The sequence below is a fragment of the Polyodon spathula genome, chromosome 7 (genome assembly GCF_017654505.1).
Source record: "Polyodon spathula isolate WHYD16114869_AA chromosome 7, ASM1765450v1, whole genome shotgun sequence".
Taxonomy (NCBI): Eukaryota; Metazoa; Chordata; class Actinopteri; order Acipenseriformes; family Polyodontidae; genus Polyodon; species Polyodon spathula.
In genome coordinates this window covers 18,012,668-18,032,029 of record NC_054540.1, presented here as the reverse complement: position 1 = coordinate 18,032,029, position 19,362 = coordinate 18,012,668, and the positions used below count along the sequence as shown (strand labels likewise).

The 19,362-nt window shown below is 38.9% G+C and overlaps 1 protein-coding gene across 2 annotated transcripts; it reads left to right on the top strand.

The window, feature by feature from the left end:
- Window positions 1-18: 18 nt before the first annotated feature.
- Window positions 19-17,695, top strand: LOC121318287 (vezatin-like). Of its 2 annotated transcripts, none has more exons than XM_041254799.1 (12): window positions 19-116; window positions 2,550-2,684; window positions 5,962-6,051; window positions 6,407-6,582; window positions 7,176-7,460; window positions 9,054-9,191; window positions 10,071-10,218; window positions 10,574-10,911; window positions 11,348-11,541; window positions 12,935-13,035; window positions 13,584-13,791; window positions 15,361-17,695. In XM_041254799.1, exons 1-12 carry the CDS (start codon window positions 81-83, stop codon window positions 15,912-15,914), a joined length of 2,403 nt encoding a protein of 800 aa, XP_041110733.1. In that variant the 5' UTR covers window positions 19-80; the 3' UTR covers window positions 15,915-17,695. The 2 variants fall into 2 exon arrangements, with proteins under 2 accessions (XP_041110733.1, XP_041110732.1); XM_041254798.1 differs by having other exon boundaries at window positions 9,042-9,191.
- Window positions 17,696-19,362: the final 1,667 nt, after the last annotated feature.

Genomic DNA, 19,362 nt, shown 5'->3' with positions numbered 1-19,362 from the left:
GTTATCCCCTACAGCGCCTGCGCCTGAATTGGACTACAATCCCACAATGCTAAAGAGTTGGAGGTCCATGGCGGAGAGCAATGACTGAGGAGTTTGATGAAGATGTGGTATTCGAGGTTGGTGCAATGTTTCCAGATGCGTTATGCAAACAGTTGTAACAGATCACCTCTGTAATAAACAACAGAAACATCGGAGTGACAGTTTTTGCGTTATACATTATGTTTGATTGCAAAACGTTTGAAACAGTGTAACGCAGTGCTGTTTGAATGAATGTATTCGTGTAATGTCAGTCTGTAGGCTACTGCTGTTGTTAGCGAGCTATTTTAAACATTACATTTTTAAAACGCGTATCATATTTTTTTTTGTTTGTTTTTTAAGAATTGGAAGATACCGAATGTTATTTCAGTGTTGTAAGAGATTCATAAGAATACGCTTGCATGTGTTTACACAAATACCCGTTTTATCTGGTATATTTGTGTTAATCACTTTAATGTGTAACCCAAGCACCAGGTACTATAAGCATTTTTTTGCATTTTAAATTGGCACTGTGAATTGGGCGGAGACTGGAAAAAATAGGTCAGTGTATGTATAGAATGACTGAATGTATGTGTGAAATTAAGTTGTATATTATAACATAGACCGCTCTTTCATTATACTACGTTAGTCATAACAACATATTGCTGCTGTTCGGGTGACATGTTGAGAAATGACATGTCGTGATTCACTTCAGTTGAAAACAATCACTTTGCATACAGAGGTCGTTTATCAAACTACTGTACCTGTAATTAAATTAAATAAAATAAAATGCAATGCTGGATTTAACAGAAACGAAACATATATGAGACCTTATTCAGACTTTTTGATTATTAGATAGTGTAATACTGTTTTTACAGCGTAGTTCAAAGCAGGGGATCAGAGTCATCATTCTAAATTATACTAGAATCAGTATTTAGTGCAAGCTATTGGTCTGTGCTGACAGTCTCCAGGCAATACCAGACTTGGAACACAGATACAGTAGCAATATTCACAAATTCAAAACGCATTAAAATGAGTAACACGTACACAGCATCAAAATGCAACTGAACAATGCTGTGTGTGTGTGTGTGTATATATATATATATATATATATATATATATATAAATATATATATATATATATAATCTTAAATAAATAAAGCAAGAATATTTTATGTTTTCAGAGTTTGTCAGTTCACATAGATGCCTCTTATCGAAGGGGGTGTTGTATTGGCTGCTTCATGGTTGTAAAATAATTAATTAATTGTACAATCTTTGAGTGATAAACCTGTCATGTTTATTACAGTATAAAAACCTTTGAATGATTTTCACAGACATTTTCTTTTTTATGATAAAGTGCAAAAGTAGATTTCATACTTCAAATAGTGGTGCTCTTTTTCCTTCTACTCCACAATTTTGAGAAATATGTAATTACATGAATTGAATATTTGTTTTTATACACTTGAATGTACATGCTTATATATTTAGAATCAAAGAGACCATGTGTAAAGATTTTTTTTTTTTTTTTTATATATACAGTTTTCAATAAGTAACCCTTTCAGGCAGCATAAAACATATATTTTTGAATACCAGCATACTGCATATCCTTTTTGGACTCTTGCTTTACAGTATCCAGTATGCATGTCAAAGGACCCTACTAGAATAATGTATGTTTTTCAGTCAATGTGCAACCCCATTGATCAGTAGCATGTGCTTCTTAATTGGATTTGCAGCAGAGTTACTCTTTCCACTGGCAATATGTAAATCCTGCCATGCTGTTGCAATGTAATCCATTTTGTGCCAAGTTTATTGATTCGTTATTTTAAATCTAGGATACAGAACTGGTAATGATTTAGCAGTAAAGTGAAGCTTTCACCTCTTAATTTAAGCTTTTATACTTTAGTCCTCAGTTGATTCAGTGGGTCAAGAGGCCAGGAATCAGATGTTAAGAACTTTATTTTATTTTGTTTTTCCTGCAGTGGCAGGAGCTTGCTTTCTGCCAGTGGTTTGGCAACTGGATAACGGAAGTAAAATGTTTATCTCTTTATAGAAATCCTTTCATTATCTGAGCTAGAGTGTTTGTGTTTTGCTAGTATGATGGTGCTGTTGGCAGCCAAGAGCTTTGTGTGTTTCAGTGAGGAAAGCAGTATGATCTGTGATTATTACTAAAAAGATTGTCATTTTAATTGGTATTTACATGTTTTTATATGATATTCCATAAGGTATATTTACACATTTGTCACTTGGTTCATGAAAAGTTTTATTCACTGTATTATTATTATTAATAATAATAATAATAATAATAATAATAGTAATAATGATAGTAATAATGATAATAATAATAATAATAATAATACTACAGTGGACCAGGAATGTGAAATTTCATCTTTCAATAGTACAGTATTTTAGACCTGAGAAACCAAATCTTATAGTTGTTAACATTATTTGTTCCTAAAGGTCATTGATAACATGCTTGAATTCTTGTGAATTTCAGTAATTTGTAGATCTAACTTTAGATTTCTCCCTGTCACCAGAATTCCCCGCTGTTCCAGTACTTGCAGGATTTAGGACACACAGATTTCGAGACATGTGCAGCTGTGTTCCAGGAGGCAGAACAATGCCCAGGAGAGGAGGGGCTCCACCAACAGGATTTCCACACCACACCAAGAGTGAGTGCTGCTCATGAACCACTGCCCTGTTCCTCCAGGTCATGCTGCTTCAGCTTTCCTCTTTTGTAATTTGGTTGGCTTTATCATAGCCATTACAGTAGCATAATCCTTTGCGTAATACGTTGCCATAGAATTGTGTTTTTTAACTAGACCTTTTTTTTTTTTTTTTTTTTTTTTTTTTTGGTAGTGGCCATGGTTTTTAAAACCGCAACTGCATAAAACTGACTGTAGATAAAACACAGTTTTCTGACCTGCTTGACTACACCCTGAATTGTCTAAAATGTAAACTTGACAAATCTAAATACTATCACTGATTTAATTTGTGTGTCATGGTTATGAAAATGAAACCTCTAATAGTGCATGCATATCTCATTTAGTGCAAAACAATGGGGACTGCCTTTTTTATTATTGATTTAAAGGAAGGCATTATTTAAATGTGCACCCTTATGATCAATTGCATAGCCCTACTGGCTTTTGGTTGAAACTCAAGCCTTTCTTTTAATTGTGTGTGTGTGTGTGTGTGTGTATATATATATATATATATATATATATATATATATATATATATATATATATATATATAATATATATATATATATATTATTTTTTTTTTTTTTGTCTTGCTCGTTTGTGGTCAGATTGTTTGTTTGATTAGGAGTTCAGTCTTATGACTTTGGAGGATGATGACTTTGAGTGTTCTGTGTTGTTCTGTACATTTTCAGCAATCAACTATGATTTCTTCTTGCTGCATTTATTGTATCACATGACCTGTCATAAGCATGAATCTCTTTTAAGGGAGAAGGGAACTTCTTCTACAAGCAATGCCGGCCAGTACTGCACATTTAAGCAAGACTGTCCGATGCAGTTCCCTCAAGTTGAAACCAAACAAATGTTTTTTGTGTATTTCTGTGTAAGTCCCTTTAGAGGACAGACACTGTGGAATAATGTATGCTGTACTGGAAACCATTGGCTGAGATCAGATGAGGTTTATAATGAAAAGTTTGGACACTTATTAGGGAAGGATTTTATGTTGCCAAATTTGTAGTATGGCATCTTTGCATTTGGTGGTAACTTAATACAAAATGCAAGTATTTGATTACATAGCTACAGTATATATTACTGTGCTGTACAATCTGAAGATTGTGTGAAGTCATTCTTGTACAGAAAGTACATGTCCAAGTTGGTCTTACCTCTGTATACTAGGGAAACTGCAAGGATCAGACACATTTCTGTCCTGAAACTCAACAACCTCCCAGCTGCCCAATGTGCTATCTGTTGACCTGCGCATGTTTCTTATTGTACTAATGTACACCTTGTTAGTTTAACTGACCCTGGATGGCCCTGTTTTATTCAGATTAAAAGGTTACATGCAAAATACATTAATGCAAGATTGGCTCAATCACCACTGTATTCATACACATGCTAATACAGGAGCTTGGTACACTAAATTGTATTCATCCTTTTTCAGGATGTGAGTAAGTCTAATTCCTTTTCTGACTGGCTGGGATCCAAACTAAAGCGTGGCTACTTGCCAGAGCTCAGTAGTGCAGAGATGTAATGGCACGGGCAAGTCTTCTTTAGTGATTGAGTAAGTGACTGCCCTCCAGGGGAGGGGATACAGAAGTAAAGTGATCACAGGGAGAAGCTCGACCGGCAATTAGGCCTTTTGAAATGTATTTCATAGGGCTAAGTGGGTAGTCCAGTTCTTCTGCAGGATTTACAAGAACCCGACTGTTTCTAATCACATGCCCTCAGAACCCTCTGGACAAAGTGGTGAACTAGCAGGAGCTTCTTTATTGCCATGTAGGATTTTAATGTACTTTGGCACAGCTTATTCCCGAGGCCTTTTGTTTAAGCTGAATTGGTTCTAGACAGAGGGTGGTGGGGTTAGGGGAAGCGTTCATCACCTATGTATCATTTTACAAGATCCAATTAGGATGCCTAACTAGTACGGCTGAAATCAAGAAGTTACAGCATAAACTAGCCTGTGTGTCACTCACAGCTAAATTAATTAATAAATACATGAACAAATTAAATACATAAAAAAAAAACTTCCAGTTGAGTTAGAGTGTACAAAATGATTAGCCTAATTATGGGAACACTCCCCTCCCAATAACAATGTACCTGAAATGGGCAGATTGAGTTTGTTAGAAGAGTATTTGAATTAAGGTGTTATTATTTTTAATATTCATGCATTTTAAGCCAGGGAGAAAAGTGAGTGTGAGCTGCATCAAACACAACAATTGGGAGAGGAGTGAACATGGTAAGCTAATGTAATTTAGTCAGATGAGTTTAGCATGCTAACAAATACAGCTTTCAAGGCCAGGACCAGATATAGCATTTAAAATAGGATGCATTCCTAAATGTGGAATTTCTCTTTCCTGATATGAAAAGGCAAGGGCTGTGTTTCCTTTCACAGCATTGCCTGCATGGTCAGATTTGTTTTTCTTAATTATTATTTTTTTTCTTTACTGGGTTGACTTGGGTTTATATAATGTTCACCAGCAAATGAAATTACGCATCTTGGTCTAAATGAGTCAGCCAGAATAATGCAATTGAAAAGATAAGCATGCTGTAACAAAGCTTGGCAAAAGAGCTTGCATAATGTTTTTTCCAGTACACTTTATTTCCACAAATGACTCTGCGTCTGTGGTGGAGATGTAATTATTTTATTTTATACTGTCACGCTGTACTAGAGGCTTCTGTGTTTTGCTCTTATCAAATACCATTGTTTCCATAGATTTAAATAAAGGTATCATATGGGATGTTCCTCTTCCTAAATACAAAAGTCCCGCCAGTTCAGTAGAATCCTTTTCCTGTAACTGTTTACTTGGATATAGTTGATTTTCAGCCCTGCGTTTAGAAACCTCCACCCCTGTCACGAGAGACAAAGGGAGGCAATGCCAGTTTAATGTTTTCTGCAGTGCTGTCATTAGTATTATGAGTTTAAAAGTGACTTCAGTGCGCATGGTAATGCTGTCTGCTGGGGCACTTAACTAAAGAAAACCTACATTCTCTGAAACAAACAGTAGACTGAGGTTCTTTGAAACAAGTCAGAGTTAGAGTAGATTGATAATTCAAGGTCAGTGGGAGTTGATTTTTGATGTGGTTGATGTGCATGAGGTCTCCTGCAAAAGTTCAGCACTTCTGTGTTCTGCAGGCTAGTCCTCTAATGATACAGCTATTTGTTTGGCTTGTATTGTGGCTTTATATTGATGTTTTTAAATCAGTGGGCCCTATCCGAAAGGATTACAATGTTTTGTATGCTGTTTTTCAGCGAGGCCTTTTCTTGAAACTGGCTGACGCTATTCTGAGGTTGAACCCCTTCCAGCAAGGCAAAGCATCAAACAGCCCAGAGATGCAGTTGGTGAGTGTTATTATTTCTTAATAAGTTGTAACTAAGCCAGTACACACCCAGCTTCTCTCTAGTCTTCCATGTCAGGGAATGTTGGTGTTTTAGCACAGCCCCATGCCAGCTGTAGCTTATCAGACTCGCGGTGATTAAGCACACCTTCCATTAGCCACACCTGTTGTTACAAAACCTCAAGTGGAGCACTCTGCTTCCCTGGAGCCCAGGGCAAATCATGCACATGGTTAGAGAAAGACCCCACAGTTGGTTTCAGGCTCCTCTGGGAGCCAATGAGTCAACAGTGTTGTGTTTTTTTTTTTTTTTTTTTTTTTTTTTAATCTCGCCTCTTTTTTTTTTTTTCTCCTTTAACTAGGATGTGGGATTTCGGCAGTATTCGCTGCATACCATCCTGGAACAGGAAGTGCTGCTACAGGAGGATGTGGAGCTGATTGAGCTTCTCGACCCCAGTATCCTGTCCACAGGACACTCTGAGCAAGTGGAAAATGGCAACACTTTAGGCCTGCGCTTCATAGCAACTCTAAATTTTTGGTAGTGCCTTGAAAATGCTGCTTCTATCCTATCTCGCAGACATGTTTAACTATGCTTTGGCCAGAGCACTAGTTTCTAGGTTAATCTGAAAGTAAATAATACACTGAAAGGTTTTATAGGACAGGGTGGTAGACTTCTTGAGACAAGTATGTTGATTGATATGCACAATGGACTTTCTGCTCTTTTTTTGGGGGTGGGGGGCGGCTTTAAGTTGGTTGCTCCTTCCTTTTTTTCAGTACCACATGACTTTTACTGGCCATTCCTATGGTATTCTGGAATACCATCCTATAAACATGCCTGCATATGAATACTGTTTTTTTTATCCATTTATAATATTATTGTTGTATGTTTAGAGATTCTCCCTCTTGCATTCTGTTTGTGTCCAGCCTATTCAGCTTTATACCCCATATTAACACAGAACATTCTGACCTTGTGGTTATCTTTTTACCTATAATGTATAAAACTCAAATATTACTGCCAGTTGGCAGCCTGGGTGACATGATCAAATTAGTTAAAATAATGTAAATTGTAATCTAAACTGAGAGCAGGTACAAGCAATGAAAAACTAATCATAAAGTATTTTGTCTCCTCAGGGACCTCTCTGTGCTGGCTGCCTTTATCGGGGTCCTGATCGCCCTGCACCTGCTCTGTGATGATGTGTCCTGGGTGGCCCTGGGGCCCGGCCTCCTCGCTTTCACCACCTTCATGTTTCTCAGGGGGCTGAGCCTCTGGAAGACCGCCAGCCTGCGGATGACTATGAGAAAGTGCAACGTCCAGCTGGAGGAGCTGACAGCCAACAGCCGCGCCTTCACCAGCCTGGTGAGGAAAGCACTGCGCCTCGTTCAGGAAACAGAAGTCATCTCCAGGGGGTTCACCCTGTAAGTCTCTCTTCACTTCTTTTTTTTTTTTTTTTTTTTTTTTTAAATACCATATTTCCATGTACAAAATAATACAACTATACACACACACACCTCCCTCTGAAAGCTGTTCAGGTTACTTGGTAACAGACTAGTTAAAGCTTCTATCTCTCACCCCTGTAAAGTAGAACTGTGGAATTCCTTGTATTTTCTGTGAAGTTTGTCATTCCATCACTTTATCAGGTCTGCATTGTGTAGGAGAGAAACAGCAGCAGATGCTGGTTTACAGAAACTCCAGTCCTGATAAGATTACATTGTTAGGTATGGAAGATAATCCTAATCTGCATGCAGTCATCTTTTCCAGTGCTGTAGTTCCATATTTTGTACCAAGGTTTTATGCCTGTTTTCTACTGTACAGCCAAGCCGCGCCAGGGACGTACTGAGCCCTCACGGTGTGGTTAAGGAGAGCCTGGGTTGTTTTTCCACTGCAGAGCTGAGCCGCACTACTGACGTCGCAAGCAACGAAAGACAGTTGTTATTAATTAACTCAGTTTGCCAAAAGATGCACAAAAACAAATGCTGTTCAAAAATGAATAGATCAGCAGTACAGCTGTATCTTGTATTGCTATATTTTGTAACTATATTTAGGAATGTCTTTATAAAAAAAAAAAAAAAAAAAAAAAGCTGCGCAAGGGCAACGAGAGCCGTATCTGTATGTATCACAACGTGCACTGTTGACTAAAATATTAATATATATGATATATATATATATATATATATAATATATATCTATATATATATAATATATATATATTACTATTATATATGATTTTACTGACGGAAAATCCTTAATTGGCCCTTGGCTTGCATCCGGATTCATTCAGAGGTCTTGTGGGGCTGGAGTTTCACGGTTTGGTTCTCGCTCGGCTCTACAAATAGCCAGTGGAGGACCACCCATACCCGTACCGTGCCAAGCCCTCACGGGTCAGATGTGCCAGTGGAGAAGGGGTATTAGTCTATTGATGAAATGTCTCTGGCTACACAAATTTCTTTAAATGCAATCTTTGCATAACTGTTTAATTATGTAAGATAAAGAAACTACTCTTTTAAAATTTAAAATTTAAATTTAAAAATATGCAACATCAAAGAGTAATTTTACAACAAAAAAGCCATTGGTTCCACTTGGTTAAATATCCATATGGTGTTGAATTTGCATTTTTTCCAGTTATTCTTCCTCCAAAATAGTTTATTTACATCAAACAATATGTAGTACTCAAAATTAATAAAGACTGAATAATTCTTAAGAAATTCATTGTGACTGGAAAATTGACTTCTTGTACTATGAGGCACTGTCTGAATTGTCATCTTCAGCAGTGTAACTTTTTTATATTTAGAAAGTTGACAACCAGCTTGCTCACTATGATATACAGGAGTACAGAGAGCACAGACTGAAGTGCATACCAGACCCCTATCCATTAGCTTCTTGTAACTTGGTGAAGCAAAGCCATTATGCCAGCCCCTTCAGCCATCTGTTTTGTTGTTGTGTGTAGTTCGAGATGTTCTGGGACATCTGTACAGTTGTATCACATTTCACTTTTCAAGTTTGCTTGACAGGGTCAGTGCTGCTTGTCCATTTAATAAAGCCGGGCGACATCGTAGCCAGCAGCTGATCGGCCTTCGGAAAGCAGTGTACAAAGCCCTGAGAGCCGCCTTCCGAGCCTCTCGGCTGGCCACCTGCCACATGCTGAAGTCATATCCTTTTCATCTGAGGCCGCAGAGCGGTTGCTGGGTAAATGAACAGCAGAAGAACACAGACCAGGAAGCTGCTTCTCATTAATCTGTCCACTATGCTGTTTATTGTAAGACTCAAGTTGAATTTTACTGCTAGGGGCGAGGTCTGCTGTTGACCTGGAAAAGACAACAGTACTTCTGTTATCTCAAGATTTACTGGCTAATGTCTGAAATAAACATGATGGCGCTTTACTTCAGGCATTTACTGAATGACTGAATATCTCGCTTTCGTGCATAGTTTGTAAGGCTTCGGGAGTCCTGTGTAACTCCAAGTGCCATAAAATACTGCAATAAGTAAATATATCTATAAACGACCTGTCATGACCAAAGTATGATTTTCTGTTGGGGAAAAAAACAAAGGTCCTAAATGATTTAATTTGCATTTAACAGAGTGTTATTTTTATTTTTTTTATCAAACTACGGATAATAGCCGTCAACACCAATGTGAATTGTTTTTTACATTTATGCTTGTTCAACATAAGTGGATCCCAGTATTGTTAAGTGACATTTTAAACTAGTTTAAATTGCTCAATTGTGCATTATTGTAAGCTCACTAATGATTGTTTTATTAATGGAAAAGGTGTATTTACCGTTAAAACTTAAGATTGACCAGATTCTGACTTTTACCGAAACATATATACGAACAATACCAGTGGTATTCTACAAGTTATGGAGTAGACTAGAGAGTTGTTTTTTTGGCCTATGGGCATTACAAATCTATAGCTATAACTTTTGTTTTCACACACATGCTTGCACACTTTTTTTTTTTTTTAATCAATGTCTGTAGTACATGGGAAAGAGACACATATTTTCTGATCTTTCCTTAACCCCTTCCTGCACGTACCCCCTGAACTCAGAGATAGACAATGTGACGAACTATGTGTCAGCGGTGCCCCTGAAGGAGCTGGGTTTAGGGTTGAGCGAGGAACAGCTGTCAGATGAGCAGGCCCAGGAGCTCACCGACGACTACAGTCTCCCCGCGCTCAAGGTAACGGGGCCTTTTTTTTTTTTTTTCACTAAACCCAGAAAGGAAAGGTACAAACGTTATGGTAGAACAGTATTTATACTAGTTTGATTTGACCTATAATATATTATTTGGAGAGTTTGATGACTTTATATAGCTCTCATACCATTTACATCCATACAGATAGATTATTTTGCAATAATCAAGGAGGCAAACTTTTTTTTTTTCTGCTGTAAACAAGATGTTGCATTCTGCTTCTTAAATATCTCAGCAGAATTTAATGTCCTTGAGGCAAACTTCTCAGTGCTTGCTTTTAACACCAAATATCACATATTTTGGTAATACCCTGAGGTATGTTTTTGCTTTGTGCTTTTAACAGGTACTTTTTCAGCTGTGGGTAGGGCAAAGTTCTGAGTTCTTCCGGAGGCTGGCTTTGCTCCTGTCCCCAGTGCACATGCCCACAGATTTGGGTCTAAGCCCTGAGCATCTGATGCACCAAGTAGTGATGGAGGTGTCAGGGCCGCTGCACCGCACGCTGACCACATGCCTGGAGGAACTGCGCCGCAGCTATGAGTTCCACCGCTACTTCGAGACACAACACCAGCCGCAGGGAGGGGGAGAGCACTCCAACAGGGCCAGGCAGAAGTGCAAGGAGCTCAACAGCCTGTACACTGCCGTGCGCAGCCTCCAGCTCCATCTCAAAGCCCTGCTCAATGAGTACGTGCTGCCAGCTATCTTGTGGTTGCAATTTGCTATGTTTTTACCTTGGTGGTAATAGTGGGCTTTAGGCCCACAGTTACACGATTTTGTGATCAGACATTACTATTTGAGTGTGACATGTAGCAGATGTATTTCTTGGCCCTTTTTAGTTTTTTTTTTTTCATTTGTTTGTTTTGGTGTCATCTACAATCTGCACCTTACATCTTCATTTAAGCCAGGTCTATTTAGCACACCACTTGTGATTTCAATAATTTGAAAGCATTGTGTAGCCTTATTACCCATTTTATACACAATTATTTTATTTGGGAACATTTATTATTACTTTTCCACGTCATGCTTTTTCTTATTTTAATTGTTTGGATGTGGGTTTATTGGCATATTGGTAGGAATTTTTTTCTGTTTCCTACTTTTTAATTTTCCTTCCTTATTGCAGAGTGATCATTCTGGAGGATGACCTAGAGAAGCTGATGGTTTCCGGGGAGCCTCTGGAGATGACTTGCGCAGTGTACCAGGACCTGGAGCAGAAACTGAAGCTGATCCAGCCACACATGCAGGCCAGCTCAAGCTGCTGGGAAGAGGCGGTGTCCCAGGTTGACAAAATGGTACGCAGAGCCACGAACTGCAAAGGTAACATTTGCTTTATAGTATAAATATTAAGCATGACACAGAGGAGTTTAACTAGCTGGTGCCCATTTGGTAACCTTGTGCAGGGATGCCTACCTAAAGAGGAATTCACAAAAACAGTAATATCTAAACAGATCCTCTGAGTTGAGAAGATTGCACCCGACTGGATTCTGTGATGGTTTGTGATCTGGGGTGCCAGGTAAATGATCATTTACTGGGAAAAAAAACCCAAACAAAATAAAATTCCACACAGACCCACGTCACTTCCATTTGCTCTTCTTTTAGCTCTGACAGGCAGTAAGAAATTTAAAGAGTTCTGGCTTGAAATGTGGACATTTTTCACATAGTTCTTCTGCATTGATAGTAAATGGATAACATTTAGGGGTACCACTAGCTTAAAATAATGTTTTGTATGTGTTTGAAGAGTGACTAGTTTTGAAATGTCTGCTCATTTAAGGAAGATCACTCAAGTGAGTTCTGGTAAAAAGATGATCTTGCCTATGACTGTTCCTATTCAGTGCATCGGTGGTCTATGTAGCTCTTTTGTAGTCATGGGCCTATGAAAGGTTAAGTTAGTTCATTGGAAATAACTGTGACTCATTTCCTTACAACTACCACTGTTGCATTCCTCCATATCACCTGTTGGGAGATTAGGCAACAGATGGGAGATCTATTCATATGGTAAACAGGCCAGTTTTTATGTTCAGTCAATGGTTATCTAACCACAAGAGTTCACCCATTAATTAAAATGTTTGTCATAAGATGTATAGTCCTATAATAAAGATGTGTGTGTATGTATATATATACACACACATACTTACTATTTACTAAGATTTTAGTACTCGGAATACTCCTCTAAATTTACAAAACCTTAAACTGTCTGCTGTTCTGTTTAACGTGCCTTACTGAACTATTTTTCTTTCTAAAATCAGGCTAATCCTGCACTAGAAGATAAACATTGGAAGGTTATGTAACTTCACACTTGTCCACTGTACCCTATCAATCAAGTTTATTATTAAAATAATCAGCAGCCAGGAGTTTGAGCAGTAAGGGTCCTATTAAATAAAATGTTCCTCCTCTATAGCTGCATGAACAATTCCTAATAGTAAACCTACAGACTCGAGTAAGACTTAATGCTGCGATCCTGTAAGTGTGGTCGGTTCAGAGCAGGTTTAGCAGGGACCTGATTGCTCAGATTCTTGGCACCTGATGATGTCAACAATATACATTCATTGAGGACTGGGTGCAGGGACTTGTGTTTTATTGTAATCGTGCTGCGTTTTCTGAACTAAATATATTTCTGTGTTTTTATTCTGTACAGTATGTGGTATTCTAATCAATATATTACTGCTGATACAGTCAGCTAATGTTTGCTGCCCTCTAATATTCACTGCAGGAAAGCCTGAAACTCCAGATGAGAGCTTCACTCCTATCCTCACTCCCACGTCCCGTCCTGTCACACTGATCGAGGACAGAGATCCCGTCCCAGAGGAGCAGGTACTAAGTATGATGGTGTTACACAAGCTGTTTGAGAGAGCAGGAACAAGAGGGTCTACTATATAAGTAGTCTTATTACCATCTAAAAACCACTGTGTTTCATCATCACATATTTAATTACAACTATTGACAAAAACAGGGATTTTATGAAATGTGTTTGAGGTGTCATGATTTTGAGTCAGATTTACTAAGCTTTTGCTTCAATACTTTTGTAAAGTGATATAAACAAATTGCTGCTGTTGAAAAGAACAAATTAGGTGTACGTAGAAGCTCTTACAATATACACAGGGTTGTTTTGTCTAGTTCTGAAAGATAAGCAGTTTTTTATTTGGAAATTGAGCAATTTTGCACTGAGAAAGTCAGGCTCTTTGCTTTATAAAGTCAGAGCATGTTGTTGTTGTTGATAAACTGGAAGCAGTAAGTGACGAAAGAGGAGGCAGGTCTGCTCCTGTAGACCAAACAGGAATTGCATAAAGAGGGGACTCTAGTCAGAATCACTGCAGTTTTTTTTTTTGTTTGTTTACTGAAAAGCACATTTGCCTCGTCAGGAGCTGGAAGCCTATGTGAATGACTCCGAGTCGGATGGAGAGGGCGGGGGGGCGGGGTTTGACTACCTGTCTCTGGAGGAGAGAGAGCGGCAGAAGAAGGAAGGCGAGGAATCCAAGAGGGTCTTACTGGAGCTCAAATCAGTGCTGGGTCTCCGAGCCTCCGAGATGGAGAGGCAGAAGTGGAAGCAACTGCTGTTCAGCGATCAAGGTCAGGGTGATGCATGAGATTGTGTTAATTACATGACTGTAATTTTGAGTGTAGGTGACGTTGAACATTTTGTAACTTTTGTAAGGACTGAATAAGGCACATGCATTAGGTCGGACAGTTTCGAATGAGTCATCCCTACTTGCGGAATACTAAACATAAAACATGTCTTTTTTTTATTATTATCATTTGTTTGCTTTTTAAATTGAATTTGGAATCCCCAATTATTCAACCCGACTCGCCGCTGCAACCCCTGCACTAACTCGGAAGAGACGAGGACAAGCACTCGCGTCCTCCGAAACGTGTGCCGTCAGCCATCCGCTTTTTTTCGCACTGCAAGCCCGCTGTGAAGCCTTTACAGGAACTACAGTGTCAGAGGAGCACGCAGTTCTGAATTGCACGCTGGTAGGCCTGCAGGCTCCCAGCCAGCCACAGGGGTCGCTGGTGCGCCAAGGATTCCCCAGCTGACCTAAACCCTCCCCGCTCAGGCAACGCTTGGCCAATTGTGCGCTGCCCCAGGGATCTCCTGGCCACGGTCGGCAGTGGCATAGCTTGGATTCGAACTGGCGATCTCCAAGATGTAGGGCACATCCTGCACTCTGCGTGGAGTGCCTTTACTGGATGCGCCGCTCAGGAGCCCCTTGTTTGCTTTTTTGTTTGTATTTACTGCATTTCACTATTGACTGTGGTTATATTATACATAATTGACAGAGGAGTTGAGGACTTGCAGTGGTAGATTTGGAAAAAGAAAATTAGAATGGAAGATGCATATATCCCTCCCATATATCTATTGCAAACTACTTTCATGTCATCCACATCCATGAGAGGTACAGTATATGAAAAAAACAAGTACAAAACTTGTATAAAAATGTTAATTTAATGCTTTGGAAACCAGCTTCTAATGCACAAATACGGACAAAATATTTGTATTTTCACACTGAACAAGGCATTTTGTGATGCTGTTTAGCATGATCATACTGTAAACACATTGGAAAAAGCTGTGGGAACCAGATGTTTATTTATTGAACTTGAACTTTAAAGTGGAAGCATCTCGGTACTAACTATGGTTTTGTGCCGAGGAGTTAAAATGGGATGAAATATTCTATACAGTAAATGCTGCCAAGAGGAAGAGGAATCTAATCTATGTGAAGTGAATGACCCAGCTGGACACCCAGCCTGGCCGAAAAAGCTTGCACATAGCGAAACGGTCTGTGCTGATATTCTAGATCCTAAAAAGGCAATTCCACCAAAGTGTGTGGGAGAGTGATAAAGACTGTGGAGGTGGGTATTGGCAACTCAGATGGTTTTTCAGAGTGGTGCCGGCGTTTAATTTATGCCCAATGGCATGGATTTAGGGGTTGCAGGTTCATGCTACAGTTGCTGAGAATAGGAATGAATAGGTTTTGAGTGGTCACAGCCAGCAGCATTGGTCCTTTCAAACAGCTTGCCACATACTGTAATGCAGATATGTCAGTTTGTAGCCTGTATTGAATGGTTTATAGTCCTGTCTATTAAACTTTTAATGCGTTTTACATATTTATTCATATACATTTAATTTATATTGCTTTCCAGCTATTTTGAAGCCTGTAGTGCCTGCAGAGACTTTGGAGCCTGTTGGTACCCCCGATTCACCCCTGGACACAGCCTCCCCTCCACAGGAGTACAGTCGGTATAATCATGTCCCTAAAGAGGAGGGTGACTGTAGCAGTGAGTTCACTGGCAATGCTGCAGACTGTCAGACAGAGTATTGCTGTGCTCTGCCAGAGGGGGAGCAGAGTGAGGAGGACAGTACAGACAGGGAGACATTGAACTCCCACAGGGATGAGGGACTGCTGCACTATCAGTACGACGGGACGGAAGCAGATACTGAGAATGATGCAGCTGCTGCTGAAACCATGCCCTCCCAGGACGTTTTGGAGAAAGTTTTGCCAGCCACTGTCCACGAGAGGCTGAGTGGACTGCATGGGTCTGCAGCCATTAGTTTCAGCTCTGCTTTAGCTGCTCAGGCAGCGGCCAGATCGTATGCCTTCTCCAGCATGCAGGAGCAGACCTTCGGAGAGGATGAGGATGAGGATGGGGATGGGAGGGAGGGCGGAGGAAAACTGAGCAGTGACTCTGAGGAATAGAGAAGGTGGAGTTGCTTTACTGGCACGCATTCTTGGAAACTGTACAAATGGATATTAATTTAATATTTTCTGTAATTTATAGAAATCCTGTAAAGTTATGTCTGTTTAATTGTGTCATTTTAAAACACAACTTTTATTTTAATGACAGAAAAGTATTGTCTTTTATGGATGAACAGAATATGTAACCAGAATGCTTTAATATTCCTGTACCTCATTTCCACTGTCCATAATACTGTTCTGGAAATCATTCTTGATTAGAACCCCCTTTCTAACTGTACCTCTTCCCCTCTACATGAGGGGGGGGTGGGGTGGGGGGAGGGTCAACATTGGCTGTGCAGTTCAAAAGATGAATACCTCATAATGGGTCAGGATGGCTCGGTCTTCCCACAAATGCGTTCTATACATGTTTATTGTTTGGTAGTATGTCTGAGATGGTAAGAAACCACTGTGAGCGGTTTAAGAACGGTGGTTAACAAGAACTCATTAGAGCATGCTTCTGTCTGAGCTGGGCAACACTGGACAATGGAAATGTAGTATCAAAGCACCTTGCAAGGAGTAGATCTGCCCTACCGTCCACCCAACGGAGCAAGGTGCTGAAATTCAACAGATTTTCTCTCAGTATTTTGATGGTGGGTGACAATATCGGACAGACAACTGAAGCAGAGACATACCATGCTGCTTTAAACAATGAAACACACTTAATCAGTGATGGGGATTGATCTGCAGTGTCTGACCAGAGTAACAGCTGCTGAGGCCTTGCCTCTGTCACTACACAGTAGTGGTGTTTTGTGTAGAGAACAAAGCGTATGCCAAGTATAGTTGAAAGTACAGGTTGTGTTCTTGGGTATGGTACCTGTACATTTGAATGTATTTCTAAAACCTGATTGATTTATTTCATTAAGGTGTGGGGTTTTTTTTGGACACTCATCTGCTACATAACTGTGTAGCCTTCTGTAAACCAAATGCAGTGATACTGCATTCATAATGTCTGAGCCAACATCTGCTGAACGGTTTACAATTGCATGCAGTTTTGTGTTTGTTATATGCAAATGATGAGATGGGAGGAGTGTATTCAATTGTATTCTAACACAACATTCTATGCTAAAGGGAACCCATGATTGTGTTTTACCAATATGTACATACTAGGACTGTGTGCTGCTGAGCAGTCATTTGCTCACAACTCAGCTCACAAAAGGCAAAGGGGTTTTCAATGATGTTACAGAAAATAGGTTGTTTATTGCACATCATGCTGTTTAATTACAACACAAGGATGAAAGGGTTTTGATGTCATAGTGCGGGTAAAATGATATGTTGCCAGCTGGTTTCACAAGCCTTGATTTAAATCGCTTGATTTAATTTAAAAAAAACTTGATTTTAAATAATTCTCTCATTTACTACCCATTTTATATACTTTCTCAAGGAAAATACACAAAAACTATGTTTTAAAAACATTTAATTAACACAAACAACTTAAACTCTTGCCGTCTATAAATTAAAACTCTTAGGACTGTATTCTGATCACAGCCCAAACGCAAGTGCAAGTGTAAAAATGGAGCGAAGACGTAAAAAAAAAAAAATACTGCACTGAAATGGTATTGTGAGGTCTTGCCCCGTTATAGACAGCCTGCCCCTTTAACATATTCGCTGAAGCGATTCTGATGACAGCGCAATGGGGTCCCAAACAGACAATTGAGTGCTGTGTTAAGACCTGCTGAAACCAGGTTTATTTAGTGGGGCAATCAGGCACTTTAACAACTGAACACACTATAAAAAGCAAAGTAGTCCTAAGTAACAACTGAGTGTGTTTGGACTGACACAGAAAGAGGAAATCAAAGAAAGAAAAGTAAAAGAAAAGAATGACTCCGCTGAGGGATATTTTTCTCTGGCGTACATCGCTACATTCTTGTAGTTCACATTCAGAGGATGCCACAATGATAAAAAACTTGCTTTATTTATGTATTCATTTAAGACTGAGTAATTTGGTATGTAACTGTTCGCAAACCACCATTTCCAACATTCTTAAATTTACAGTTTGGAGGGACGGTAGAGCTACAACTGCGGTACTACAAAAAAATTCCATAATTAAAGAGCAATTATAAAAATATCAATTTAAATTAAAAAAAAAATCTGATTTAAATCAAATAAATCAGACTTATTTAAAAAACAATTTAAAAAAAAAATCAGCAACCCTGGTCCAAGATTGGTTCTAATCGGTCTGTGAAACCAGCCCTAAAACTAATACAGTAATCCATCACATATCCACCCGAGCTGTTTATCCGCCATGATCAACCTCTTCAGCAGTGTTACTTTATTACTGAACAGAGAAGATTAGTTCAAATATTGTAGATCCTACCAAAGTGTTCGTACACTGTGTCATATGTGATCCGTGCATTGTCATTGCTGGTAATGTCACATGAGCTGTTCAGTGTGTTGATATGTAAATAAATCCTGTTCGCCTGTGAGACGTATCAATTTATCAACGTCAGCCTCCATCTCTATCTCCTGTCTGTCACTCAGCAGCGAATGCATGGACCCACATGGCAGACGACTACTCTGTCACAAGCATTAACACCCTGTGTCTTTCTAAACGGGATTTAGGGGAGCTCCCTAATAAAAGCTGAATCTCAAAACAGTAATTGTGTAAATATAGTAATTGTTACAGCTGTGTATAATGGTATTTAAAACATGATTAATTTACGCACCCTTACTCTGGTTCCACCACAGTTGGATATGTGACGGATTACTGTATTTGTAATCTAATGTAAACCAAAAACATGGTACAAGGCTCTGTATCAGAAATGACGATTACCATCACCAAAGTTGTGATATTTTGTTGTTGACAATACATAGAGCTCCAAAAAATGTTTGATTTTTTCTGTCACAACTTATTTTACAAACAGTTTTACCATTTTGTTCACTGCAAATACATATTTTAGCAAGACTGTATAATTCCACAATTGGTGAAAAAAAATAACAATTTTACTTATTAGATTTGTATGATGAAATTGACCTTTTATTAAAAATGTTTTTTGTGTGTGATCTAAAAGCCCTCCTTACTGTTGTTGCTTTGTGATATGTTGTTTGAAGGACGTTGACAAGGCACATGTACTGTTTGGATTGCACTTAGTCACCACAAACCACTGACTCTGTTCTGTTATCTGATATTTTAAATAAATATTGCACTACTCCTGTACAAAGTATTGATTCACTAGTGATTTGTCTTTGTTTCCACACTCCATGTCCTCTAAACACTACAGCTAAAAAAAAAACAACATATTTAATATTTAACATCTTGTAATCAAAGAAACTACAAAATGATATCGCAAAAGTCTACCAAAGCCATAATAGTAGTACAGTATTTGACTTTATGAAGCACAATTTGTTACTTCTATAGGGCGATGCAAAACTTTTGGTCATAGCTGTACACTTGCAACACTCACTAGTCCAT

What these genes read in the sequence shown, in the direction of transcription:
- LOC121318287 (XM_041254798.1), top strand. Translation starts at nt 81, where the DNA reads ATGACTGAGGAGTTTGATGAAGATGTGGTATTCGAG. An exon ending in ATAGCAACTCTAAATTTTTG is followed by an intron (nt 6,583 to 7,175) that starts GTAGTGCCTTGA and finishes TTGTCTCCTCAG; the next exon opens with GGACCTCTCTGTGCTGGCTG. An exon ending in ATCCCGTCCCAGAGGAGCAG is followed by an intron (nt 13,036 to 13,583) that starts GTACTAAGTATG and finishes TTGCCTCGTCAG; the next exon opens with GAGCTGGAAGCCTATGTGAA.